This window comes from Falco naumanni, chromosome 5 (assembly GCF_017639655.2).
Source record: "Falco naumanni isolate bFalNau1 chromosome 5, bFalNau1.pat, whole genome shotgun sequence".
Lineage (NCBI taxonomy): Eukaryota > Metazoa > Chordata > Aves > Falconiformes > Falconidae > Falco > Falco naumanni.
The window spans coordinates 70,147,375-70,175,363 of record NC_054058.1 but is presented as its reverse complement, the minus strand read 5'-3'; the positions used below and the strand labels follow the sequence as shown (position 1 = coordinate 70,175,363).

Genomic DNA, 27,989 nt, shown 5'->3' with positions numbered 1-27,989 from the left:
TCTTTAAGAAACCGCTCTCTGCCCCTTCCCGCCGCGCTTCTGATAGGCCAGCAAGGAGGAGGAGCCTCTCTCACGACTGGCTGAGGGCTGGGGAGGCGGGACGGCGGGGCGGAAGCGGCGCGCTATTCGCCGCCATGAGCCGGTTCGGGGGCCGCGTGCGCGAGTACCCGGCCCTGTCCATTGACCGCTTCGACCGCGACAACCTGCGCGCGCGGGCCTACTTCCTGTCGCACTGCCACAAGGGTGAGCCCCGGCCCCGCCCGGCCCCATGGCAGCCGTTCCGTTGTTGTTCCCATCCCCCCCCCCCCCCCCCCCCCGGTGTCCGTCCGTCCGTCCATCCCCGCACCCCCGGTGACAGCTGTGCCCTGTATCCCCAGATCACATGAAGGGGCTGCGGGCCCCCGCCCTGAAGAGGAGACTGGAGGGCAGGTACGAGCTGGCGGCGGGGCTGCGGGGGAGGGGGCTGCCGGGGCGGGGGCGCAGCGTGCGGGGCCGGGGGGGCTGAGAGGCAGGCGGCTGGTTCAAAGCGAAGCGCCAGCCAGCCAGTGTAAGGGAGCTGTTGTGGGTCACGGAGGCACAGGAACAGAACGGGTTTGGGTGGGAAGGGACCGTAAAGGCCATCTGGTTCCACCCCCGTGCCAGGGGCAGGGTCACCTCCCACCAGCTCAGGCTGCTCCCAGCCCCGTCCAGCCTGGCCTTGAGCACCCCCGGGGATGGGGCACCCACAGCTGCTCTGGGCAGCCTCTGCCAGCGCCTCACCGCCCTCACAGTAAAGAATTTCTTCCCAGTATCCAATCTAAATCTCCCCTCTTTCAGGTTAAAGCCATTCCCCCTTGCCCTGTCGCTGCAGGCCCCTGTAAAACGTCCCTCCCCAGCTTTCTTGCCGGCCCCTTTAGGTACTGGGAGCTGCTCCAAGGTCTCCCCGGAGCCGGCTCTGCTCCAGGCTGAACCACCCCAGCTCTCCCAGCCTGGCCTCACAGCAGAGGGGCTCCAGCCCCCCGAGCATCTCCACGGCCTCCTCTGGGCTCACCCCAACAGGTCCGTGTCCTTTTGACGTTGGGGACCCCAGAGCTGGACGCAGCGCTGCAGGGGGGTCTCACAAGAACTGGGCAGAGGGCAGAATCCCCTCCCTCACCCTGCTGCCCACGCTGCTGGTGATGCAGCCCAGGGTACAGCTGGCTTTCTGGGCTGCACACACACATTACCAGCTCATGTTGAACTTTCCATCCACTAGTATCCCCCAGTCCTTCTCCACAGGGCTACTCTCAATCCATTCATCCCCCAGCCTCTATTGATACTAGGGACTGCTCCAACCCAAGTGCATTTGCCTTGTTGAACTTCATGACACTCATGAACTTCATGAGGATCCCCACCGCTATCCCCTGGAAGCCTGCACTGTGACTGCTGTGAAGAAAGCCAGCTGTGCTCTGAGGTATATGAGCAAGTAGGTAGCCATCAGTTTGAGACAGTTATTCCCCTCTGGCCAGTACTTTTGAGGCTTTGCCTGGAGTACTGAGTCCAGTCCTGGGCTCCCCTGCACAAAGAACACCACCACTGTTTCGGAGCATGACCACCAAGCTGGTCTAGGGCTGGGGCATGTGATGTGTGAGCAGAGGCTGACAGCTGGATGTCCTCAGCCTTACGAGCAGGAGACAACCGTGTATTTGCAGGTAGTGGTAGATAAGATGGAGCCAGGCTCTTCTTGGAGGTGCATAATGAAAGGGACAGGGACACCTTTTCTTTTTCACCATGAGGATGGTCAAACATGGGAATGGGCCCAGAGAGGTTGTGGGCCAGTTCCTAGGCACTGTTTAATTGATTAGAGTAGATGTCGTGTTTCCTCAGGTGCAAGCAGAGAATCTGTTTTTGCTTGTTGGGCTTCTTTGTGCACTGTGCAAAAAGCTAGAGCTTTATAGGAAGTGTTTGGTGGTCTGCTTAATGCTAACTGCTTGTTCCAGGGGAAGTGCACATCTGAAACAGAGCCTAGTGGGTGTAGAAACAACCAAAGATATGTGTATATGTGACCACGCACTTTATTTATGCCTACAGAAAACCACGCAGGCAAGGGCACACATAAGTAAGTCTCTGGGTTTGCTGTGTTAGAGAAAAGCCCGCTCAACAAGGCAGAGTAACTCACCTTTATCCCACTTCAGGCTGGGGGAGAACAGCTCCTGTGGGCTTACTGCTCTGCAGGTCTCTTCAGCTGAGAGAGGGCTCTGAGCGCATGTCTTGAGGTACTAGGTGCCAGGTGGTGATGTGTCGTTAGATTGTTCTCTGCCTGTGCTTTAAAAAACACTCACCTGTGTTCTTTGTCTCCTTGCAGCTTGAAAGTTAAATTATACTGCTCACCGGTAACTAAGGAATTGCTGTTGACTAGCTGGAAGTATAAGTTTTGGGAGAATCACATTGTGAGTTTTTGGGTTTCTGTGTGTGTTTTGTTTTTTTTTTTTTTTTAATTCACATTTTCCAAGCAGTGATTCTAGGGAAGAGGAAGCTTCCCCTTTGCAGAAATGTCTGAATGTTGGTGTTGATAGTGTTTCAGGGCTTAAGTACTTAACAACAGTTTGCCTTTTCTTCCTGCTTGCTATATGGAATTGGTTTATTGTTGTTTACTGTTTAATTGTATTTTTCCCTCCACAAAATGTATCCTTTTCTCTCAAGTTTACCTTTCAATGTACAGATGGAAGACATTTATCATTTGTATTGTTCCCTCATTTCCTTACCTTGTTCATGTCTCTTTGCTCCAGTCCGTAATTAATTTCTCTTGCTTCATTTAGTCTTGTGTTGCTCGGAGTATATATAATCTTTTAATTAGCCCATTTTCCAAAAAACAAAAGGAGAATAATCTCTCTAACATGAAAAAGTTTTAGTGATGTAAAATCACTGAAGAACGTAATTAGTTTACTTGATTTCTGCTGTTTGGAACCAAACTTCAAGTGATTGGTGGTTGTGTACAGGTGTGACTTGTAGTTATTTCCTTCCCTTTACAGATGTGGGCTTTGAAATTGAGCACATTTCTTTTCACATCTTAATGTACGTACCTAACATCATCGCATAGTGTTAAGGATTTTGCTGATTCCCCGTAAGCAAGGACAGGAGAGTTTTCTAGTCAAGAAGGACTTCAGACAAGCTTAAACTTGTTTTCTTGGGGGAGTTATGGCTCGGAGTTTCCTTAAATAGGTTGTAAGTGGGGGTCTTAAGCTCCATATCCAAAGGAAGTTCATGCAAGTGGGACCTAGGAGTAAGTCTGGGAAAGAGGGGAAGAAAAAAAGTAGGGGACTTTTTTGTTCAAGGTCCTAGTTTAACTATGAAGCTGAGGGAGAAGATAACTAGCTTTGTATGAAAGCCTTGGGAAGTGGTAAGATTTAACAACTGGGGGAGTGAACTCAGGGCTCTGTAAAAGGGACTCTGAGTATCCCTTAGGCGTGTTTGATGTGTGATGGAGCACAGCATGTATAGGTGACAATTTTTCTAAGCCTGTAATTTTTGGCTAGCAAAAATAAAGCCAGGTAGGTTTGTGGTAGCTTTTTTAAAACTAAAACTAAATAAATAAAAAGTAGACACCAACAAAAAAGTGTCCATTTGCTTCTACTGTCCTTTGAGTTTAACCTAGAAGGTTAATCTTCTAGGTTAAACTCTTGAGGAGAGAGATCTGTAAGCTATTAGAACTTTGTATGAGCAGTAAAAGGGAAGCAGGCAGTGCTGGTCCCAACATTCCTGTTTGGGAAAAACTTCACATGGGAAGAGACGCCAGAGGTACCTGTGGTACAGTCTAAGATGAAGCACAATTAACACAAACCAACACAATTTTAAAAATACATAGGTGTTTGCAGCTGCTGCTCCCAGGAGTGACTGCTGGTAATGGCATGAGCTGCACAAGCCCTAAATCAGATGGCAGCTGTTAGATGTTCACAAGCTTTGTCTTACAACAAATAAGCTTTCTACTTGTAGCACGACTGGGAAATGAATTAACAGTTGATTTGATATTCACTAGACTGAAAAAAGCAATCATGATGTCAGCTTCTGTACAAATTTTTTTATGATTTCCGATCTGACCTTTATTTGCACATATGGTGTAAGAGGATCTTTGAATCTGTTGCTGCCTTTAACATTTAAACTATCAAAGATGAGGGGAGAACTCTGGTGGAGATACTATCATTTATGCTTATGAAGCCAAACAGTGGCTGTCAGCGAAGAATTCTTTGGGCAGTTTAGATCTAAAACTTGATGATTGTTTCACTGCAGCAGGAAATCTGAGAATTACTGAGAAATACTGGACATGCAGAATTTAGATCAGCTGCTTGAGTTTATTCAGTGTCAGAAATTGTAGGTGATAAAATTGATGTTAAAAAAAAATCAGCTGTTGCTAGTGGCTTGAATTCTTAGTATAAAATACTTTTCGTCACGCTTGACACATCTGTGTTTTGGAGCAAGCTCTGGGCTTGATTGGTGTGGTTTCTGGTGGGGAAGCCAAACGTTAACACCTTTGTCTGAGTACCAGCTGAACGGATCTTGTGGAGCTGCCCAGAAGTTTGACGTGGTATCTTGTGCATCCATCTAGTACACTGAAACCCAAGGTGCTGAGGAGACTGCTCAGCTGAGAAGCTAGAGGTTATACTTAAGGAGGGTAGTGACAGGAGATTTTCCTTTCACTTTGGCTTTTTTGGGTAGGAGAATTATATACAAATATTGTCTGAAACAAAGGAAAAAAAACAAAACCCAGAAGGATGAGAGAGGCGCCTGCATAGCAGCGCTAACCTTGCAGATGGCTACAGAGCCCGTATAGCACAGCACAAGACTCTTAGTAGAGGATATGGCAAAACAGGGAATTAATTGCAGTCTATAGATTAATTATCCCTACACAAACACAGAAATGTGCACCGCATGTGATTTGTGGGCTCTGCTTCTGGTAACAGGGAACAGTGAGGAGAAGTGCTGCAGCACAGAGACCTGTCCTGGCAAGATCCACTGGTGTGCTCTGGGACACCTGCTCTGGGATGTCTTGGGCTTTGCAGCCATCCGAAACCAAGGCATATGATCCAGCCAGAGAATGTAGAGCTGTTGCTGTTAGAAGTCCAGTGTGTTCTGACTTTTTAAGGCATACATACCTTGGTTGAGGTATTTCCATTTAACTTTTAAACAACTTTTAGGAAACCTTTTTTTTTTTTTTTTTCCTGCTGGAAATGGAAATTTGTGACTTGCTATGGGAAAATAAGCTTCATTTTACAGGTTTAGCGTTAGCCACAGTGGGTGCTAAAGATGCCTATGTAATGAATGCTTAGCCATAAGCATGAAACAGAATATTCAATAAACCCTGTGATGCATTTATTCATTTTGTTACAGGTTGCACTGGAAGTTGAAACTCCAACTCAGATTTCTTTAGTAGATGAAACATCTGGTGAGGTAAGTTACAGGAAAAAAAAAAAGATTAATATATTTTTAATGGGCAGTAATAACTGTTTAAATGAGCATGGGAAATGGATCTTAGCTGTAACATCTGACAAGCTATTTTTAAAATGTCTCTTTTCTCTCTAAGACATGCAGCCACATGAATTTTTCTTCCTGGTTTTGTTCTTCGTATCATGCCATTTTTTGGTAATGTCTTTCCAGGCTATTGAGTGATCTCCAGCTTACCTATTATGATTTTTTCACTTTGTAATTCCTGGCTTATTTTAACAAGCTTTAAGTGCAGGACTTAAAGTTCTGGTAGAGCATCTCCAGGCAAAGTGTATCCCAAGATATTTCCATGATGCTGGTGAATGTATGGTGAATGAAAAGCTGGACATGAGTCGGCAATGTGGATTCACATCTCAGAAGGCCAACTGTATCCTGGGCTGCGTCAAAAAAAGTGTGGGCAAGCAGACTGAGGGAGGGGATTCTGCCTCTGGTCCACTCTCGTGAGACCCCACCTGCAGTGCTGTGCCCAGCTCTAGGTTCCCCAGTACAGACATGGACCTGCTGGAGCGGGTCCAGAGAAGGCCATGAAAATGATCAGAGCCTGGAACACCTCTCCTGTGAGGAAAGGCTGAGAGAGTTGGGGTTGTTCAGCCTGGAGCTGAGAAGGCTCTGGGGAGACCTTATTGCAGCCTTTCAGTACTTAAAGGCAGCTCTAAGAAAGATGTGGATAAATTTTTTAGCAGGGCCGGTAGCAATAGGACAAGAGTAATGGTTTTAAACTAAAGGAGAGTAGATTTAGACTAGATATAAGGAAGAAATTCTGTAGGATGAGGGTGGTGAAGCACTGGCAGAGGCTTCCCAGAGAGGTGGTAGATGCCCCATCCCTGGAAACATTCAAGGCCAGGTTGGACGGGGCTCTGAGCAACCTGGTCTAGTTGAAGATGTCCCTGCTCACTGCAGGGGGCTTGGGCTAGATGAGCTTTAAAGGTCCCTGCCAACACAAACTGTTCTATGATTCTGTGCTGTCTGGCTGACTTGCTTCATCTCTTCTGGCATGACAGGATGGTTGTTCCTCTTCAGGGCTTGTTGGAATGTGGAGACTGTCTTTTCTTTCAAAAGCAATGCTTAATGTTGCAAGAGGCTGTGGGGAGTAGTAACGTATTGCTTTCACTGTATCAGTGAAAGTACTGGTAGGATTTATTATGCTGTGAAAATAATGCTAACTCGTCTCTTCCAGAAAGAAGATATAGAGGTGACACTTCTCCCAGCTGGTCACTGTCCAGGATCAGTCATGTGCGTCCTTTAATACTCCAGATGTCTCTGCTGAGAAAATTGTCCTGTGGAGTTCTCACTAAGCACTGGGATTTATCTAACTAGAAAAATTTAAAACTTTTACTTGGAGATGGTACTGTTGTGGCAGGGCCCACCAGCTTTGGCCAAGGTTGGAAAATCACTGTACTGTCTGGGATCTGTCCAGACAGAAGCGTTACCTTGGTGGGGCAGATTACTTTTCCCCATGCCTATTAATAACAACTCTTTTGATTTCAACTGCACTTAAAAATGGTGTAAAAACCTGATAAAAATAAATTTTCCGTTTCTTAAGGATGCCTTAAAAAGAAGGTGCTCAGCTTCCTGGTACAGGTGTCTGGTAGATTCCTTTGGCTGCAACAGACAGTTGGGCTACCCTCACAGAATCTGTGAGGCTTTTGTCTTCAACTCTGACTGGCCTAGGCACAGGTTATTTTCCAGACATGCTGAATCTGAATTATTTGGTTTATCTGAAATTACTCTAGGACCAAAGTGAGCCAGATATTTCTGTGACATCATACATTAGTCACATAAACCATCCTAAGCAAGATAACAAATCGACACGTGGCATATAGTGCTTTATATTGTTGAGTTTGACCAAAGTGTTTCTGTTTGTAGGTTTTTGTTTGAAGGTGAAAATGGCACAGTGCTGTATACAGGGGATTTCAGGCTTGCAAAAGGAGAAGCAGCCAGAATGGGGCTTTTGCATTCGGGGACAAGGTGAGACTTCAGCTATTCTTGTCATCTAGAAAGAATAAAAGATCTCAGAGGATTTGTGTGGACAGGATACTGTCCGGGTATGGACAAGTCAGGAATAACATATTCTCTTTTTTTTTTTTTTTCCCCCACTGATTTTTATTGTGGATTAAATATATTTGTGGTCAGGCAATACTGCAGTTACAAGCCCCTTTTTACTAGCTCTTTGTAATAAAGAGGAAGAATTGCCTCCTTTTGAAGAGAGAGGAAGTTGTATGTCTTAGTTCTGTGGGGCAGTGCTCATTCTGATACCACGTTTCTCTCTTTCAGAGTAAAAGACATACAGAGTGTGTATTTGGACACTACTTTTTGCGATCCCAAATTTTATCAGATACCAAGCCGGGTAAGTCTAAGTTGTGAGAGGAAAGGTCCTTAAGGCTGCTAATTAATTAACCACCCCTTTGTTAGGTAAGTCTCACAAGGCAATGACATTTTGCATTACCAAATCACAGGACTTCGGAAGTATCTTCAAAGATGATTCACAACATTTTCTAAACTTTTCAGGAGGAATGTTTAAACGGGATCTTAGAGTTAGTGCGAAGCTGGACCTCACTGACTCGTTATCACGTTGTGTGGCTGAATTGCAAAGCTGCTTACGGATATGAGTATTTATTCGTAAATCTCAGTGAGGAACTTGGAATTAAGGTAACGTTTCTATAATTGTTGCTTTAGAACATATCCTCAGTAACGATCGCGGCCAGTCACCAAGCTGGAAACGGCTGTTGGGAGGACTGCTGTATGTGAAAGAAGTGCCTTCTTTCACTAACCACTTAAAAAGCTACAGTTGTGCTCAAAATGAGTTAATTGGTTGACTTCAGTTTGCAACATCTGGGTTCTCCAGGGAGAAGTTAATCCCCAGTTTTCAAGCTCAGTGTTTACCTTTCTCCCTTTTATCTTGTGAATGGTAAAAGTCTTCTCATTTACATATGACATTAATAGCTAGCAGATATATTCTGACTTTCTTTGAGTACTAATCCCTCTTCAGCATAGAAGGTATGTTCTGCTTGTTCTAGATGTTCTAGTTACTTCTGGCTAACACTTCTCTGCTTGGACATTATTCATGGGCAGTAATTGTTTGAATGTCTACCAGCACTTGTGGAGAGCAGAACCACATCTGTATAGTTGCTCCAGCTGCAGCCTGGAAAACACATGGAGCTAATTAAGTGTGCACTCTGCCTTTCTCTAGGTGCATGTAAACAAACTTGATATGTTCAGAAAAATGCCAGATATCCTCTACCATGTTACTACAGATCGACACACTCAGATTCATGCCTGTCGACATCCTCGGGTGTGTATCATCTTCCAAAGCCTCTGCTAACATTACTGTAAAAGACTGGCTATAGGTGCTAATATTTTGGTCCTGTTGTGGTAATGAAGACTTGGGCCAAGTAGTGGCTTAATGTAAAGTAGAGAAAGAACTTTAGTTAGTGGATTGACATTTTTAAAAGAAAAAGAAAAAAAGGAAAAAACACATTTAGCTGCTGCTAGAAATAGTTTAATTGTACTTGAAACCTGTATTTTTAAATCAGGTAAGAGAAGCAGCAGATTAGATCAGTCGGGTATTATACATTTCAGTATATCAAAGGCAGCTCAGGTGATGCCTCTTGCAGCGACATACTGTGTGTTTGTAGTGTATGGCCCTCCCTTCCCAGGATGTCTGTCAAGCTGAAGGCTCCAGTCTGGAGGACTGGAGGTTGAACTGGAGCTGGTTTGTTGGGGCATCGGTCTCTATGCTTGATTTGCTTTGTCAGCTGCACTGTAAAAGCAAGATACCACAACCAAGAGTGTTTCAAAGGGGGTTGGAAGTGAGGCGAAAACTTGGTCTGGCTAGATACTCTGTTGCTCAATTTCTGGGGGAAAAAAGGTCAGGATTGTCCTTAATTTTATATTGCATTTGGCAGGATGATGACTGCTTTCAATGGAACAGACTGCCCTGTGGGATGACTTGCCAAAATGGAACTCCCTTGCACATCATCAGCATCAAACCCTCCACTATGTGGTTTGGAGAGAAGATCAAGAAAACCAGTGTAATAGTGAGGTGAGCACTGGGGCCGTGCAGAAACCTTTTGTTTCAGGTGTGTACCTTGCCCGACGCTTGTATAATGGAATTTCAAAATTGTTTAAGAGTAGGTTATGCTTGCCTCCTGACTGAGGATGGAGGATGAAGAGCAGCTGCCTAATTTTTATGCCTCTTTTTTTTTTTTTTTTTTTTAATAAGGACTGGAGAGCATACATACAGAGCGTGTTTCTCTTTCCACTCTTCATACAGTGAGGTTTGTATATTTGTAGTACTGAGTATACACTGATTAAAAAAAAAATAAAGGAGTTTTGATTATTTGGTATTGATATATTCACATATCATATGATTTTATATAATACTGATACAGAGTGGATGATATGACTTGTTACAATAAAACTTTTCAGTAATAAGACATAAGGGGATAGAAAGTTCTGGATGCTGAAGGCAGAGAAGTTTGTTTTAATACAGCTGCAGAAGAGCATGTTAAGGTAGGGCAGGATTATAAGCTTTTTTTTTTGTTGCTCTCCTCAAAGCATAGGTCAACTTTTTGGACTACGTTTCTTTTTTAGTGTAATTATGCAAGGCTTAAAGCTTGGGATTTTGGTTTTCAATACATAATTTATCTCCTGTGACTCAGTTTTGAGGAGGGTTTAACTTCTTTTCCCCACCCCCACATTTAAACACAATTTTCTCACATTGTAGCTGCCACTGTTACCTCTCTCTGTGTTAAAGACTAACAGGAAAACTGGTCATGGCAACATCCTCTCTAGAACCACACACTTCCATTTAATATGGCTCAATCCAGTTCTTAAAATACTTCTTTCTCCTAAGAAACTGAACCGAAACAGGATCAGTGCTAACAAAATACCTGCCACAAAGCCTTCCCCATTCAAAATGGGTATTATTCAAAGCCCTAGGAAGACAGTCCTGTTTTTAAGTTCCTGGCTAAATTTTAATTTGCTATGCTGTGCGGAATTTTTAATGGAGGTACAAGTGTTGTACATACAACGTGGCAGCATTGCTAGCAGAACATGGCGGGTAGTGTATTGTAACAGACTCGTATCTCCACATGCAAAAATAGGTGGGTCCTACCGGTCTGTATAGATAGGGGTGTAATCTGCAAACTTGCAAGTGTTTTCAGTGCTCAGCACTGATAAAACCTCAGCTGGAGTGGAGTGTCCCAAACCAGACCCAATTCATCTGTAATCTTACAAGTACAATCTTACAGAATTTCTTCTATACGAAATTTACAGTCTGGAGAGCAGAGCATCTAGAAGATGACAGAGTAAGTTCTGGAAAAAGTGACTTGTTTTGTCACGGTGGGCCTTTATCATGGATGGAAATGAGACTTTAGGGAAAGTGGGGAAGAGAATGCCTGATCTGCACAGCTAGGGCCTTGAAGTCCAGTAAGAAAAATGAAGTCTGAAAAGATCTACAGCAGTAAGGACAGGGAGGTGCTGGATCACATTCCCTAGGCGCAGCTCTATCTAGCCTTTTCTTTCGGAAATAGTGATGGTCTGTGTAGTTGGTAATAGCTGCGATGTGGCTAGGTGAGGCCGAGTTCTTAGCATCCTTTCAGACCTGTTTTTCTTTTACGAAGCTATCTGCTTTCATCGTTTGGCTTATGGGTCATGCTGGTCTTTATGTGAGACAACTACTTGTTGTGCATGTGCTTTGATCAGTGCTGCTGATGTAATTTGTTAAACGGCTCCTTCTTAATTTAGATTAAGGATTTCCTGAGCTATATCCGCCCTGTGAATGTATATCCGAATGTACTGCCAGTGGGTGGGACAGAAGACAAAGTTATGGAAATGTAAGTTAAAAGTGGCTGCTGAATGGATGTGATCTAGCCTCTGGTTTTGCAAGGACAACTCCCCTCCTGAATCCCAGCCTCTCAAGCAGGCCACTGCCTTTTGCTTTGTCTGATAATTCAGTTTTTTTTTTAAAATTTATATATATATATTTCTTCTATAATTAGTCCTGTGAACTTCAGCTTTCTCAACACTTGTGTTGTGCTGAGTCCAGGCATTTGTATTCCACACACTACTTCTATGTATAGAGGTTTTTCTGTTGTTACTGGAATCTGAAGACATACTCATCTCACTGTTCTGTGACTGATTCTGTTTGTCATTGCTACTTCTCAGAAGTTTCTTTTAAAGAGGGTTTATCTGGGGATTTGAACTCCTGCCCTCTGTGTAGCATCACAGAGGCCTGTTGTCTTGTGCTGCTACAGATGCTGGCAGCTTAGAAAGCACTCTTATGGAGCAGTGGTGTCAGTCTGAACAAAATGAGGACTTGTTTCTTTGTTCCTTTTTCTTCTCCTTAATAAGAAAGGACATACTTTACCATTATTGAATAAAACTGCAGGTGGCTTTTGAACCCTGTCATCTTGTCTTCTCTAAGCAAGGGACTAAAGCATAGTTTCCAAATAGTGTGTTAAGGCAGATATATAGACATGACAGATATTTACCTTTAAGCTGCCTAAGTTCACTGATGAATTAAGAACTTTTCCCTAGCTATTGCTGCTTTTGCTGTAACGCTTCTGCTGCAGTACCCGTGAGAGATGTAAAGCAGCATACTTAGATCAAGTTAAAAGATTAACTTCTGCTCCTGAAAGTGTCTGGTGAGTTCTAAATATTAATTGCTTTTCTCATTCACCTCAGATTAAAGCCATTATGCAGGTTGTACAAGAGAAACATGGAACCCAGGTACAAGCCCTTAGGAATGCTGAAGAGAGTCCAGAAGAGAGACTTGTCTGATACAGGTAAAGGTTCTGCTGGTGCAACACCGCGTTGAACCAAAGTCTGGGACTAAGCAGAGGTGCCAAAAGCCATGGTGTTCACTGCAGTCTGTGTTCAAAGCAACAGTTAGAAAGGAAAATTAAAATAAATCAGGTTTTAGGAGGATGAGAGAGCACTGTGTAAAAGCACATTTGTCTGCAATCTTAAAATGTACTTGATGCTCAACAGCTACGGTTTCCGGGCGAGTTCCTTGCCACAGTCCTAGAGCATCCCTAGTAAAGCTTTTTCTAACTTGGATCACCTCCCGTGTTATGGAGGACAGAGTGGTGTATCACTGGTATTGCTCCTCTTCATTATCTTGCACTGCTGGCTTTTTAGCACCTCGTAGCTGTTTTAACTTATGATGGTAAATGGATGCTGTGTACATAGCCCCTGGAAAGCCACTGGGGTACTAAAAGACAGCTTCAGGCCTGCTGCATTCTCTTCGGCTGTTTCTTAAGTGTCAAGTATGTGAGGGTGACATAGTCCTGGCAGAAGATATCAGGAGGCCTGAATTAATGTGTCTACCAGGCCTACATCTGATTGGCTGTAGCTTGTATGGAGGATGGCAGCTTTCCGTGTAAGGCACTGTGCTAGACAAGGTGAATACAGTCAGTAACGTCCTGCCAAGTCTCTGTTGGGGTTAAACTTTTTCCTGTCTTCATACTAAATTAATTTTTATTAAAACTGCTGTCAGTTTTAATTTTTTTGACAAAAAACCACCTGTTTAGCAGAGCTGTGGACTTCCTTGTAAGTGGTTGGTTCCCTGCCCCCCCTCCCCATATTTTCTTGACAGATGAAGACGATCTCTTTGATTCAGAATTAACTTCTGCAAGGCACAAGATTCCAAAACAGCAGATTGAGGAGAGCAGGCCCTCCAGTACAGTACAACCTGAAAACACTGAAGGAAACATTGAGAGCACAGAAAGTTACAAAGCAACCACAACTTACACCTCCGTCAAGGTAGACTTCGTGGACTGTGACGAATCAAATGATGATGATGAAGATGACGAAGAAGAATCTGAAAAAAATACAGTTCAAGTTCTTTCCTGTGAGCCAGATGCCACTTTCACATCAACTTTCAATGGATTAACTAGTGATCAACAGGAGTCTAATGCTGATGTCCCTCGCTGGGATGCATTTTTCAAATGTAACAAACCAGATGAAGGCTCTGAGAACGAGGACAACTTCCCATCTTCAGCAGATGCCGGTGGCTCCCAGTCACTCATTAGTGATTCAGATGGAGTAAGCGACTCGACACACATCTCCTCCCAAAATTCTTCTCAGTCAACACACATATCGGAGCAGGGGAGCCAGGGCTGGGATAGCCAAATGGACACAGTACTCATCACCTCCCAAGAGAGAAGTGCCTCGGACTTCAGCTCCTTAAGCAAAGGTGGGAGCAGAGCAGTTGTTTCTGTGCCACAGGAGGTGGCCAAAGACAGTCAGCCTGACAGCAGTAGGTGGAAGCCACTGGGTCAAAACAGATCTTGTGCCTGTGACGTTGCCTGTAACTTGAAAAGCAAAGGCACTGAGAAAGATGCAGAAGCTGGCACTGCTGATGTTGGAGATGCACTAGTGGAAGTAAGTGATAGCCCCAGGACTCCCGATCTGGAACTGAGGAGGGACTCTCAGAGCTCCTCTGACTTTGAAATTCCCTCGACTCCTGATGCTGAAGTGCCTCAGCCAGACAAACTGCAGTGCTTATATAAGAAGCTAGCAGCAGGTGAAAACATAGTGAGAAAAAAAGTCTCTTGAAGACACATATAACTGATTACAGCATGGTAATAATAAAATTTGTTTGTTAAAACCCTGTATTTTTCTCTTCAGTACTAATTACTAACTGCAGCTATGCCAATTTAGGCAATTTTGTCAAAAATAGCTTACTGTCAGAACTAGGAATTTGCAGCATGTGTAACTTGACTGTTCCTTCCATGAAATACTGACAGGGATGTATTCCTAGGAGGGATGGTAGAAGCCTTCTGTTGCCTAAGTTCACTTCCCCAGGACTGCGACAAAAAATGGACCAGACAAAACTAAGGGTAGAACACCGAATTTAGTGTTTCTCTTTATCAGGAGCTCTAAGAGTTTGCCTTTGATTATATATGTGATCTCAGGTTTTAATGAAATACTGTGCTGCTTGTGTTCCTCCCCACAGTTGCATCTTCCAGAAATGACCATGCAAACAATGCAATAGTTGCACTTTGACTTTAATCCCAAGTTTTCACTGCAGTTATTATTAATAACAATGGTAGAACAGATGAGAGAACTACTGAGAAGTTTGGTTGTGTTTTTGTTTTTTTTTAAATAATTGTTTCAGGTCTCTCTTTACACCAAGCAAGTGGTGGTGTCCCATTGTAACTCCTGAATGAGGCACTGTACACCATCAAATGGTTTAAATCCAACTCACTGCAACCAACTTGCCATTGGTTCCTCTGTGCCTTAGTTTCTTCTGTTTTTTTCAGAATGACTTAAAAATGAAATCCTGTGGCACATGGTTCCAAAGCCAGCAGCAGTAGCCTGCTCTGGATGCTAATGCACAGCAGCAGAAGCTAGCCTGTTACCCCTGGGCAGGTGGTTATGTCACTCAAGGCTCTTACAGTGCCAGATTTCACCTCCTCTATACCATTCTGTTGACTTCACTGAATTCAGACATGTTTCAGATTTTTTTTTTTAAATAAAGACAATACATTCTCTGTGCACATGTGCCATCACAGTTAAGTCTTTGCCAAAATTTTCTGCTTCTAAAACAGAAATGTAATTCAGGTCTTTGTTAAATGGCAGTGCCTTCAAAAATGCATAAACAGCAGAAGTCATCTAAAATATGAGGCCTTAAGTCACAAAGAATTAAACAGACTTGTAGTATGACAGCTCTCCCCTCTGAGTGTGTCCTCAGTCTTTCTGCCATCTTCAGCGATATGTGGATGTTAAACCAGCCAGCATTCTGCTGTCAGGAACAGTGGAAGGATGGGGCGGGGGGAAGACCAATTGCTATTGTCTGTGTATGGTTTAAGGATATTCACAGCTATATATCTCTCCACTGTTGCCTTACCTGCTCTGTTCCTAGGGTTTGTTAGTATAATTTTCCAGATGTGGTCTATTTTATTTTTTTTTGGCAAGCTTGCAAGTGAGTTAAACTGTTACCAGAACTACCTCTGTGAATAAAGTCATGCAGAGCAGAATTTCTTCTATTGGCTTGTTTCCCTACCTGTATGGCACATGTCAGTTACAGGCTGCTGAAGTATACAGGAACCCAGACTGCTTTAGACAAGTCAACAGTATAAATTTATAACAGTTTGTATCAGCCATAAACTGAACAGGAAACATATGACTTCCTCACAATTGCGCTACTAGTCCTTGCAGTGCTAGAAAACTTGGGTAGAGAACAGCTATTAAGAGGTTGCAGTCTTAAAGCAAATCCTATGGCTACAGTTATTTTGGCAGACTAAGGTTGGTTGTGGTTTTTTTTTTTTAAGAATGACAACAAGAGAAAAACTAAATTTAATTTATTTTATCAAAAACTACAGGAAGATAGCAATACTAGAGATCACACATTATGAAAAGAAAATGTTCCTGAGCTTACAAACTGCATATTCTAATGTACACGGTCCTAAAATATACATTAGAAATAACCAAAAGATTGACTTGAATTTGAGATTGAGATAAATAGATAATAGTTTTTCTTATGGGTAATCTTGCAGTTTTATTTTTACTACCAAAAAAAACCCCCATTTAAACCCAACAAAAAAGAACAGCTATAGGACAGATCACAGGTTACCAGTCTCTAAGAAGTGCATACTCACAACTGAACTGGTGGCCATGATGATGCTGACAAACCATAAACCAAAGCAAAGGCAGAAGTAGGCTGGTTTAGGCTCCTTAAAAATTGAAAATAGCTTTCTCTCCTTTTCCAATTTGGAAATTTTCCCCCAAACTCATAAAACCAGCAAAAGGAGTTTCAAAAGTGACACAGCATCCCATTAAGCAATCCAAATGCACTGTGAATATGGAAATATAAAATACTGTTCAAGGCTCTAAACTGGAAACTGCATACATGGGTTTACTTCAAATAAATACAAAATACTGTTACCTCCCAGAACATAAATTAACAGTCCTTTATTTATCATACAAGAGGTAACACACATATCCTTAAAGAACAGCAGTGTGGTTCCAGTGCTGGTGGTAACACATACTGCCTTGGGAAAGAGGCAGACACTGAACTCAAGTACAACTACTAATACTTTTTAAGTTTTAAAAGGCATTTACTGCAGTATTTAAATCAAATTGGGTGTGAGCATAGGTAAAGAAAAAGAGTGTCAAACTGGCCCTGTGTCACCTGCCAAAGGGAGACCAGAGAAACCGATTTGGTACAGAATCCGTTTCTTGCTGCAAGCCACTCTTGCCATCCTGTAGCGACAGGGAAAGCTGCAGACTGCAGCACATTAAGGAGCTGGAGACTGCAGATCCCATCCATGTGGAATGCACTGCTGCATTGGGCTACATGCAAGAGAAAATGCCGATGAACTCCAAATGATACAAAGATCATCTAGAGTTTCCAAACATTAAAGCTCCACATTCCACTTAAACATTATATTAAAAAAAAATAAAAAATAGCAATATACATGATAAAAAATGACCAGATTCAGCATCTATCCAAGTGTGCAGGTACAGGTGAGCCTGGTAATGTCAAATACTTTTAAATCTAAGCAAACTTTCTCCTATTCGTTAAACAATATAAAGTTATCTATTTCAACGTGTATCTCTTCATATTGTAATTACAAAACTTACACAGCACTTCCAATGGCCCATACTCTTCACCCCAACTGGGAAACTGATTTTGGCTAGTAGCATATTAAATTTCACTTTCTGCCAAAAAGCCGGTAGCTTCAGTGCAAATGCAACTGTACTGCTTAATGAACAACCAACCTGTATTATCCTTTGAAACGCTCTCTTTGGAGTGCTAGTAATTAACATGAAGTTTAAGGCATTTTCTAACAAATTAAGTAAACTATTATATGCTGGATACTTGACTTCATTCACCTGAGCCAACAGCTCTGCACCTTATAAAGGCAACTAGCTGACCTATGATACATAGCTAGCATCCATTTACGGAGCATCCATTTACTAAGCAACATTATTCTGCCTGACCCTATCAACATTTACATGATTTGTAAGCAATATGCAAATTTTACAAGCTTTTAATCCATGAGAATAAAGCACTTGGATCATCCCTGGAGCATGGATCTTGGCTGTAACCCTACTCAATCTACCTCAACTGCTCTTCAGTGTTGTTGAAGCCAAGCAAAACTTAGCGTGCATCACAAATATATCAAGACAACTTTTAAGATGATCGGGGGGGGGGGGGGGGGGGGGGGGGGCGGGGGGGAAGACAAGCAGCTGAAGAACAATACATTTCTCAGCCTTTACATTCAATAAAATCTTACAAATGTCTACAGCAAATGAGTAAAAGCACCCCTAGTCTAACTTTACTGAAGTTTAACATTTTTGCAACAAGAAAAAAGTCCTAGTATCTGAAAAGTCTGTCATAGGATTAAAAAAAAGTCACAGTATGTGAAAACTTAATCAAAACCAACTGTGAATAGAAATCAATTCCCAGGATATTTTTGCACCTAACAGATAACTGAGCATATCACTGTAATGCATCAGCTTTGTTAGGCAACGGGCTGCTCTCCCTATTCTTTTGTTATCCATTTCCAAACTATAGCCAGTAATTTGTTTCAGCAATGCCTTCCAAATTTCTGCAATGAAAACAGTGTGTGTTACTACCAATAATCCACTATTTACAAATTCTCTGTAGAACTGCAGACTTCCTACAGCATCCTAACTAAACATCAGAACGTAACAAGTGAAAAAACCTCTATATGTAAAACTCCCAAGTAACGTAACATCAGCTAAAGAAGTTGAAGACCTTGACCTTGCACCTGAAATGTGCCAACACCAATTGCTTGCACGGAGTTCAACTGATATTTTACAATTTGCTCTGATGACTGTCCTTAATCCTTCACCCCAGTGCCATAAATGTTATTGCTAATCTCTTGAAGCTTTTCTTTATACAGGAAAAAGAAAAAAGAAAATGAACCATCAGCTGTGATTCAGATTTCAAATCAAACGTCTCCGTACTTTATAAGGTCCAGAAAACACATAACATTACTTCATCCCACTGAAATTAGCTCCTAAAAGGCCTATGGCTGTAAGCTCACTCTTGAACATTCAAATCATGGTACATTTAAAAGAGTTTTCTTAGCATACATTTTACTGCTTCCTAAATAACAGTTCTAGAAAAAAGCATTTTTAATCCCCATTGTCGGTTTTGTATTCCCCTGAAACACTACATCTCTTTCTTTGGCCAAGGCCATTTCAATTACAAATGTAATGCCTTGTGTTTTCACTGTACTTATTTACATTAGATGTAAGAATACTTGAATATATTTATGAAAGAAGAGTCATATTAAAACACATTTAAAAAGGGAACGAAGTATTATTTGTGACTTTGGATACCCAAACTCAGTTGAGGTAACCTCTGCAACACACAGCTCCGCATTTACACACAGTTCTGATCCTCTTTCTGGATGGGCTAAGACCATCAGCAGAGTCTGAAGTCAGATCTATTGAACCTGTGACAGATAAACAGAAATAAGGAAGTTTTAAAAGACAGACTGAAACTGCTAGGCATTCAAACGGCTCGTGAAAGCCTCCTACCACCGCAGCTCTTAAGAACTGTGCACAAAGCTGTACTCATGTCCTACTGACACCCACGTTACAACTACTTAACACACCACTGATCATATGTATCAGAATCCAAAGCTCAACACATTTGAGCCTTGTATCCTTAGGTCTGTATCTGTACTCATCTGCTGAGAGCACAGCCTGCCTCAGACGTGTCGCTGACACCACAAAAAAGAGGAGCTTTAAGGATTCAAGTAAGATCAATTTGTCAGTACTTAACGAGAAATTCTACAAGAATGAGGTACAGGTCCACAGTGCAAAGATGCTTCTCTGAAAACAAAACAGCAGGGCAAACAATACATTGCTGTTGTGGATAACTAGTTTGTGTGCAAAGGCTGACACACAACACCCCCGTCAGCAAACCTCAAAAATTTTTTACTGTACTGGAAAAAAATTGATAGAACAGTCTGGGCTGGAAGGGATCTTTAAAGATCATGTAGCCCACCCACCCTGCCATAGGCAGGGACATCTTGCACTAGATCAGGCTGCTCAAAGCCCCGTCCAGCCTGGCCTTGAACACTGAAGGGAAGGTGAGTTATCAAAGAATCACAGAACAACCCAGGCTGGATGGGACCTCCAAGCATCACCTGGTCCAAACTTTCGTGGGAAAGGGAGTCTAGATGAAATTATCCAGCACCCTGTCCAATTGCATCTTGAAAACCACCAGTGACATGGACTCACCATGTCCCTGGAGCTTGTTCCAGTGAATGATGGTCCTCACTGCAGCAAAACTTTATAACCAAAGAGCTGATAGTATTTCATGAAGAACTTTGTTTCCTCAAGTCTCTGCATAAACATCGGTGTACCCACCACCCCAGTAAAACAGCAGTAAACATTGGACCGTCCTTCTATCCTGAACACCTGTACCATAGGACCCACACCCACAACTGAGGCCTACAGACAACAGAATCCAGAGACAAACCTATGCTGCCTTAGACCACTCAGCTGTTAAAAACTGTCTTTTTAAGTATCACTAGCAGATTACTTAGAAAGTAGTTTACTGGAAATGCCAATTTGAATAAAGGAAAACTTTTTTTTTCCTTTTAACAGTAGCCTGACCATTACTTTGAGCATTCCTGTGAGAAATCTTCAAAATAATTTGCCTCATTAGACACTCCAACCACAACCCCTTGCTGTGAGCTAGGAGTGCCAACAGAAGTAATGCACTAGAGGTGCACAGAAAAGCTTCTGGGTGCCGTCCTGTCTGCACTACAGGTCAACGAGCGATGACTGTTCTACAATCCACAGAGCTGGGTTAGGGAGATGTAGTGCCCCACCTAAAACACTATCTAATCAGTCAAACTGCAACAAAACCCACCAGTCCCCCAAACCTCCCACAGAAACAGTGTTAAAATCTACAGACCTTTCATCTGATAGTCAAAGGTTAGCTCTTCTCCAGCCTTGATGGTTCGTGTAGAAAACAGCGCTATTCGAGGAAGACGCAAGTCGAGGTTATCAATAAACACATTGAAGACTTGAAGATTTGGATCACACTGTAAGCAAAAATTAATGTAGTTTATGTTAAAAATGCACGCAAGTTTCACTGAAGTGTTCAAGCAAACCAAGGTCCCAGGAAAGGAAGGACTGGTTCTTCTCTCAGTGACAGAAGTCTGAAATTAAGTTATCTTCTGAAATCAACAAATGATGTTCTTGAAATAGTGTTAAAGGAGAACATTCATAGCTTAGAGTTAAGTCCTTTCAAGAAGGCAACCTTTACACAGTATGTACACTACAATAATATGCAAGAGCCTATAAAAAAATAAAAATGGTACCTTCAAAAGATGACAACACAAAAAGATGACAAACAAAGCAATTAAAGTTACCTTCAGAAGTATGTACCTACAAAACCCACAAAAAGCATTAGAAGTCGAAAAGAAAAAAAACACCCTAGCATTTCAAGCCACACACACTTGCTATTCTGCATTTAGGTTTAAGCACTGCTCCCCAGGTCAGAAATATCATTTTCATACTATGCATAAATTTCTATTTTCAATTGCTAATCTGCTTGGCTTCTGAATTATCTGCTGTGGGCTGGGTGGCAGGACAAGGGTCAAGGACACCAAACAGGAACTAGAAACTGCTTTATCATTTTCTCTGGATTAAATGTCAGAAGTCAGTAGTCACTGAGACTGACTGCTAAACTCTGCAAGCTTTTTTTTTTATTTTTTTTCGTCAACAGTACAATATAACTCACGTTAAAGAATAAGAAGTGAAATTAAGACATTTAACTTTATGCTGAAGAGGGAAAAAATACTTCACTCCCATTTCTGAAAGTGAAGAGCAGTTGCCTGTATCTAAAACTCTTCATCCTTCTCCCTGGCAAGCTCGCATGAAATACAAACATCTCAGCTCACAAACCTGAAGACATGAATTTACTGTAGTTGTTAAATAGTAACTGCATACCTCACAAACATTACATTAGTAAGAAATAATAATTTTTAGTTCAGGAATCTTTATAAATGCAGTTCAGCCTTCTTGCTTTAGGTACTTCAGTTGAACAGGAAATAACACTACAAAAGTTTCCTTTTAAAAATTTAAAGTTCTCTGGCAAGTTTAGATTTAGGAAGGAAAAAGGTATCTACAGGGGAGAATTATCAAAGAAAACATAGGAATTTTTTTCCTTCTACCAGTGCTTGAGGGATGAAAATTGGCACAATCCCCTATCCTGTCCTGCAACAAAACAATGCATCGATTCCTATAGTCTTTGACTCTGATTTTACTAAGTACTTCTCTTGTGTTAGGTCTTTCAATTACCTGGAAAACCCCACACCCACACCAACCCTATTTCGGTAATCTAGAACCAACAGATTCAGTGACAAACCCAGTCCTACCAGATATGCACTTTAGGCACCCTCTCATTCCCAGATTTTTGTAGGTAGTCTTGCTCCAAGTAAGGCTAAACATTCTGTTCTATTTATTATGTCATCTAACTGACTGGAGTGTGCTGGCATGAAACAAACTACTCCAGAAAAACTGCGAATACAGTAAGAAAATGTTTACAGTAGAAGGTATTTCTGCCACAATTAAGAGTAATTCTCCAAATTCTTAGTATACAAAACAAAGTCTTACACTGTGATTCACAAAGTGGGACACATTTCCATATCGAGCTGCATCTACTGTAAATTCATCTGAGTCATAGTCCAAATCAAACAAGTATGTATTTCCCTGGTTATCATACAGCTGGCCTCGTCTCTCTGCTTCCTCACTTGTAATCACCTAAAAAAAAAAAAAAAAAGAAAAAAAAAAGAAACCTGCATCTTATTAACTATTACTAAATTAAAACAAAAATTACAATTGAGTTTGGAAGAAAACTTTACTTAGTAAAAAATATCACATTCGCTTTTTGATGTTGAAATAGCATTCCATCTCTAATGAATAAAGAATACATACATACAGCTAAACTCATTAGTGACTGAGGCTTCTCTGGATGTAATTTGTCTACAGCTGATGTGCAGCACTACCTTGTCTCAGGAGAAAAAAAAAAAAAGTATCAGCACTTTCTATTAAGAGTTTTGATGACAGATTCAATCAACTGTTTCTACTTGAAGTTTCCATCCGCACAATTTTTTCATTAGACCCAGAAAGCCTTGTTTACTTCACATAAAAAAGTTGCAACTTTCTCCCTTTGCAAAAAGATCAACAGGTATCAGTCTTTACAACCTAGTCATGTTTGCAGCTCAGTATTCGCCTCCTCACTCCCTAGAAGCATCTCTTCCTGCTATCCTTGACTGCAGTGAAAGATCCTATTCATGACAACTTAAGCCAGCTACATCACTTCACAAAGCTGAACTTATGCTATTAAGCTTGCACATACTAGCACAAGGTAGAAATCCAGAAACTCCTTAAAGGAAGAGAACTACAGTCACTTTTGACAGAAGTAAAGCTTAAACAGTTTCATCTGCAGCCTGTTACGTTAAATGTATTCTGTTGTGCACACTCAGCAAAGAAATCACAATTTGGCAGCAAGACAGATAGGTAATATGGTTGAATTGGACAAAAAAACCCCTCTAAAATCTTTCTGACAGATCAGATTTGAGAACTTACTCAGCAGTAGGGCCTAAGCAGATTCAGGTGAAAGGGTAAACACCACCTCCTTCCTTTAAGCAACAAAATTACATAATCATCTTTCTGCACTGACCCCTCAACTGAATGATTTCTCTCTTGTATATCTACAAGAAAGCTATGAACATTTACGGCCGGACTTGATGACCTCAAAGGTCTTTTCCAACCTAAATGATTCTATGAGAAGTTAGAAGATCTGGTGCAGGAAGCATGGAAGAAATATAATTAAGATCATAAACACCTGTACGGAGGGTCAAAAGGAGTTATTTTGAGTCAACTTAGCAGCAAGGCACAACAGACTGGATCAAAGAGGCTGCCAGGAGCTACTGATGCAGAGAGCCCTGAGGCTCAACAAGACTGAACCAGATAAACACAGGGCCATAAAAAATTTTCAACAGTTACTTGAGGTCTGTATTTTATAACATGGAAGTTGTCTGAAATAGTATATGAGATTGAGTAAACAGATAATACTACATACTACAAGTCTTATTCTTGTTGATAATCAAAGTAATAAATATGTCTGGAAATACTGCCTTACAAGTTCAGACAAAACAGAAAAGGGACTGACGGACTGGGTGGGGAGTTTGGTAATGACCATGTCTGGGGAATGGCAAAAAACTACAGTCATAATCAGTGAAGAATGAAGAATATGACTGCCACGAAAGAAAAGAAGGACTTGCTTTTTAAAATGCTATTAGGGCACATATTTAAATAATTCTTTAGCAACATACAGTGTAAGTAGTCTCTTTACATTCAATCTTTTACAATTGCTCTGAAATGGAGAAATATTCTGGACAATACAGTTTTGCTGTCATCTTGAATGTCTATTTACTGCATTGCTCTAACTCAAAAGCAGACTTAGATTCTATCATAGTAGAAGTCAAGGAGTGTTAGAACTGAGAGAAAGCTCATCAGGATTTTCTCCAATATTTCCCTTATTGTAAATAATTCATCTATGTGAGATAAATACATACCTCTCCGACATACTCCATCACAAAACTGTTGGTTTTAATTTTCTGGAGTGTTTTTACTCCCCAACCACGGCCATTGTTAGTTCTGAAGATGCAAAGAGAATATGGTGTACCTTTCTGTACTATCCTATTAGGGCAATCAGGCCCACACCTACAAAACGAATTGCATTCATAGATGGGCAAGCCAGGCTGGATTTTCAACTTCTTATGTTTATTGTAAGCCAAAATAAATCCAGCCTCCTTTGGACAGCACTTCTCAGCAGGGCAGTCCATGCATTCACAGCCAGTTGTTATTCCATTTATTACATTTATTCCTGGAGCAGGTTTATACTCGTTAATGTAGTAGAAGTCTAAAGGGGGGCCTTCAAGATCCACAGTGTTTTCTACCAGAATCATTGCTTTATGATTCTTCTTCCTGTTGAGATCTTCTTTCCATCTCTGCAGAGCTATTCTTTGCTTAGCCTTCTTTACAATGTACTCTGCAACTGCAGGTTTCAAAACTTTACCATGGTTTCTCACTTTCAGTCCTTTGCCTTCTCTCACCCGAGACAAGTACTCATTTTTGTCACTAAGAAAGTTTTGAAGAAGCACTGGGCATTTCAGATTTTTCTGGGGTTCCCAAGTATTTGAAGATTCCGGCCACCCTTTCCATTTCACAAGATAGTATTCTGTGCCCTTGAAATACAGAAACAGATACAGATTTAGCCCTATTTTGTGTTGCTGAAATCCAGCATCACAAGAGTACACAGACAGACATAAGAGCTCTGGAGTTAAGAAACAGCAATATGGTGCAGAAGGTCTTGATGTCCCCATAACAATTAGAATTGGTGAGAAAGAGAAAAACCAAGTTTTCTATTTGCAAATTAACTTACAGCACAACTTTGCATACTTTGCATATCATCTCTAGGGGCAAATAAATAAACAGGTGGGATGAACTCTAATCACTAGCAGTATACTTGGAAGAGACCAGTTTTTTAAGGTAGTTATGTAAGCTATGCTAACGACCTGTATGCACAAGCAGAAGGTAGTCGTAATCACATACGGAACAAAAAAAAAATATTCTAAACTTAGCAAAAAAAATCTCTAAAAACCACTATTTGTCACATTAACCACCCCCCAAAAAAGTGTAATCCATTCAAAACATGTAATATTGTATTTATAATCAAGAAGCATACATTTTGTACTTATTTTAAAAAGGCCAAATAACTGTAACAAGGCCAAATCCTGAGACTGAATTTCACTGGCACGATCAAGCCATAGGAATCCAGTTGCAGCACATGGCCCTAACTCTTCATCAAATAGACTACAACAGCCAAGAAAGAAATACAGATTTAACCTGCAAATAAAGGAGAAGCGTCACAATACATACCAGGCTGCAACCTAATAACATCAGCATTTTGCTTAACTTCTAGATACACAAGGGTGAAATATTTTGTATTCTAACATCTCTGTAATTTCAGGAAAAGACCTTCTTTCGACATACCGAAAGCAGCAGCTATACCGCTTCCTGCTTACAGTTCAAAGTTGAAGATACTTCATTTGACGTCAGCAAGAACTTTGTCCTCACAGCCTGCTACTTTACATTATGAGCAAAACTACCTTTGGCTTGCTTCCAAATTTCAGCTGAAAAGAGTGATCAAATTGGTCTGTGTTTCTCTTACCTCTTCTACCTTGTAGTCACACAAATATTCCACCTCATAACTCTTTAGACTCCTGTTGGTGATTCCAATGGATTTACATCTGAGATTTTCCTTCCTACATAATTCTTGGAGGGTCTCAAGTGAAGCTAGACATGGCACATACCAAGCTACAATAAGAAAATTGGTAAAGAATCCTATTTTAATGTCTCGGCTAAATTGAAATCATTATGCCTCATCCCAGAGTCCCCACATTACCATTTGTGATAGCAGTCCACAAGTCTCTTGTACACCTACAGCATCTCATAGAGCCAAACTCAACCCTTCTCCAACAGGTGAAGTAAAACACATCAGCAATTCCCTCACTGCACCTTTATTCCATAGAGTACGCACATTTATAAAGAAGAACAAATATTCTGGAGGAAAGAGGCTTCCACAGGTGCAACCTGCACTGAGAACCAAATCATTTTCCTACAATTACAGCATCCCATAACTGAACTATGAGGAAACCTCCGTTCTTTTAGGAGAACGCCAAATATCTGTCGTTAGTCAAGTGGAACCGTGCACTCGCGATGCAACCATGGTGACTGGACGAGGAAAGCAACATCCACAGTGCTCTTCCAGAGGGATCACGGGTGTCCTGCCAGCTCGGCGGGTGTGAAGGGACACGAGGCTGCGCACCGGGTCCGGGGCGCCAGCTCCCCGTCAGCGCCGGCGAGCGCCGCCGGGGCGGGCCGGGGCGGGCCGGGGCGCGGGGCCGCAGCCGCGCGTTGCCAGGCGGCCAGGCCTGCGCCCCACTCCCCGCTCCGCCGGCCGGGGCTCCGCGCGGCTTTCCCGCCTCAGCGGCCGCCGGCAACACCCAGGGCGCCCCCGCCCCGGCCGGGAAAGGGCGGCCCCCAGAGGCGTTCACCTCCGGGGCGCACCGCCACAAGTTCGCGAAGGCGGGCTGGAGGGCGGCAGCTGCCTTTCCCGCCGCCCCGGGCCACCAGCGTCCCTCGCTGCCCTCCCAATCTCCATATTTACCTCAGGCGCCTCCCCGCAGGCTTCCCCCGGCCAAGGGGGAAAGCCCCCGCCACGCAAGCGGGCAGAGACCCCTGCCCTCCCCACCAGGCCCCGCCGCCGGGGGTGGCTGCGAGCGGAGGCAGCGGCGGCTGCGGGGACGAGCGAAGCTGGCCGAGAGGGGCCGGCGGCTGCTCCCCGCCGCCGCGGGCGCACACAGCAGCGGCACACAAAGCAGGCCTTCCCGCGCCCGCCCGACGCACGGAGGAGAAAGGCAAAGCTCAAGCGAAGAGCCCCGGGGCGGCCCAGCTCCCCCAACCCCCGCGTCCCCCTCACTGCCGCTACCTCACCTCCTCGCCAGCCCTCCATCTTGAGGGGGCCGCGCTCGCGCTGCAGGCGCCAGCGGCCGATCGAGGCACGCGCAGCTCCGCCCCGGAAGGGAACGGGGCTGTGTGTGCTGCGCCGCCGCTCGCAGGCAGCCCCGCCCCCGCAGCACGCGAACGGCTTTGGCGGGAATCACCTCAGCGCGGCTCTGCGCCGCGGTGGGGGGAATGGGGAAGGGCCCTGCGGGCGGAAGAATAAAAAAAGAAACGAAGCAAAATCCAAAGCGAGGGCTGTTTTGTTACTATAGAACACTACTGCGGCGGGGGAAACGCAAGGCACCGGGTGGGCTTCCATCGGGCCCTTTAGAAAGAACAAGAAAGGTAAGGCCTCAGACACTTAAAATAGTAAACAATAAATTTGTTTTTCATTTAATAGTTACGCTGTCGTCAAAGCACACTTCTCAGAAGAGGAGTCTCCTGTTAGTGTAGTTTTCACGTTAGCCCCATAAACCCCACAGTGTGGTACCATCACACACAACATCCCTTAAACACACCATTACTTGGTGCTTAAATGTCTCCCTACTTAAATTTGTAACAGCACTGCCCCGACAGAACAGGAATTCTGGTTTCCCAAGACCCCTTTTACAAGTTTTCACACAGGCATTGGTGAACTACTTATTTTCCAGCTACCCAGGGATTTTCCACTCAGGGGAAGCCTTGCAAATTCAAACCCCGTGGTTACCAGAATTACCATGCTGGTAAGCCATGCAGTACAGACTTGTTTGGAATGAATGCAGTAAGACTTATACCTGGGTTATGCAGTATTTCTTGCTTTTGTGAGGCAGGAAGAAGCACACATTCTGCAAACAGAAGACAATCTGGGAAACATGTAGTAAAACAGATACACACATCTAGTAAAACATGGAACAAACATCTCTTCAAATGCAAACAGGCAGCCCTTCCTCTAGTTTGTCTCTGATTTTGAGGCT

General features: G+C 42.8%; 2 protein-coding genes and 1 long non-coding RNA gene across 7 annotated transcripts; 1 reads left to right on the top strand and 2 right to left on the bottom strand.

Annotated features, from left to right (window-relative positions):
* The first annotated feature begins 114 nt into the window (after positions 1-114).
* On the top strand, positions 115-14,478 carry DCLRE1C (DNA cross-link repair 1C). The gene is made up of 14 exons (XM_040596164.1): positions 115-243; positions 378-429; positions 2,324-2,408; positions 5,344-5,403; positions 6,635-6,690; positions 7,324-7,425; positions 7,732-7,804; positions 7,966-8,106; positions 8,648-8,749; positions 9,363-9,499; positions 9,680-9,734; positions 11,206-11,294; positions 12,145-12,245; positions 13,058-14,478. Exons 1-14 carry the CDS (start codon positions 135-137, stop codon positions 14,017-14,019), a joined length of 2,124 nt encoding a protein of 707 aa, XP_040452098.1. The 5' UTR covers positions 115-134; the 3' UTR covers positions 14,020-14,478.
* Positions 8,935-12,145, bottom strand: LOC121089174. Its single transcript, XR_005828147.1, has 2 exons — positions 11,952-12,145; positions 8,935-9,217 (listed from the first exon to the last, which is right to left on the bottom strand). It is a non-coding gene; the product is annotated as an uncharacterized LOC121089174 (long non-coding RNA).
* SUV39H2 (suppressor of variegation 3-9 homolog 2) lies at positions 13,688-27,133 on the bottom strand. 5 transcript variants are annotated; one of them, XM_040596170.1, is made up of 7 exons: positions 25,937-26,049; positions 25,703-25,848; positions 24,045-24,716; positions 22,078-22,224; positions 20,372-20,501; positions 18,781-18,896; positions 13,688-13,775 (listed from the first exon to the last, which is right to left on the bottom strand). In XM_040596170.1, the coding sequence occupies exons 1-6, from the start codon at positions 25,983-25,985 to the stop codon at positions 18,787-18,789; spliced, it is 1,254 nt and encodes a 417-aa protein (XP_040452104.1). In that variant the 5' UTR covers positions 25,986-26,049; the 3' UTR covers positions 13,688-13,775; positions 18,781-18,786. The 5 variants fall into 5 exon arrangements, with proteins under 5 accessions (XP_040452104.1, XP_040452103.1, XP_040452105.1 ...); XM_040596169.1 differs by lacking the exon at positions 13,688-13,775 and adding an exon at positions 15,753-16,758; XM_040596171.1 differs by lacking the exons at positions 13,688-13,775; positions 25,937-26,049 and adding an exon at positions 27,028-27,133 and having other exon boundaries at positions 15,753-18,896.
* Positions 27,134-27,989: the final 856 nt, after the last annotated feature.

Bases quoted from the DNA above. Each gene is read 5' to 3' on its own strand.
- DCLRE1C (XM_040596164.1), top strand. From the start codon at position 135: ATGAGCCGGTTCGGGGGCCGCGTGCGCGAGTACCCGGCCCTGTCCATT. The intron at 5,404-6,634 runs GTAAGTTACAGG...CGTCTCTTCCAG, and splicing joins TAGATGAAACATCTGGTGAG to AAAGAAGATATAGAGGTGAC. The intron at 8,107-8,647 runs GTAACGTTTCTA...GCCTTTCTCTAG, and splicing joins GTGAGGAACTTGGAATTAAG to GTGCATGTAAACAAACTTGA.
- SUV39H2 (XM_040596170.1), bottom strand. From the start codon at position 25,985: ATGAGATGCTGTAGGTGTACAAGAGACTTGTGGACTGCTATCACAAAT. The intron at 24,717-25,702 runs GTAAGAGAAACA...CTGTATTTCAAG, and splicing joins GTGACTACAAGGTAGAAGAG to GGCACAGAATACTATCTTGT. The intron at 20,502-22,077 runs GTAAGACTTTGT...TTTTGCTTACAG, and splicing joins CCCACTTTGTGAATCACAGT to TGTGATCCAAATCTTCAAGT.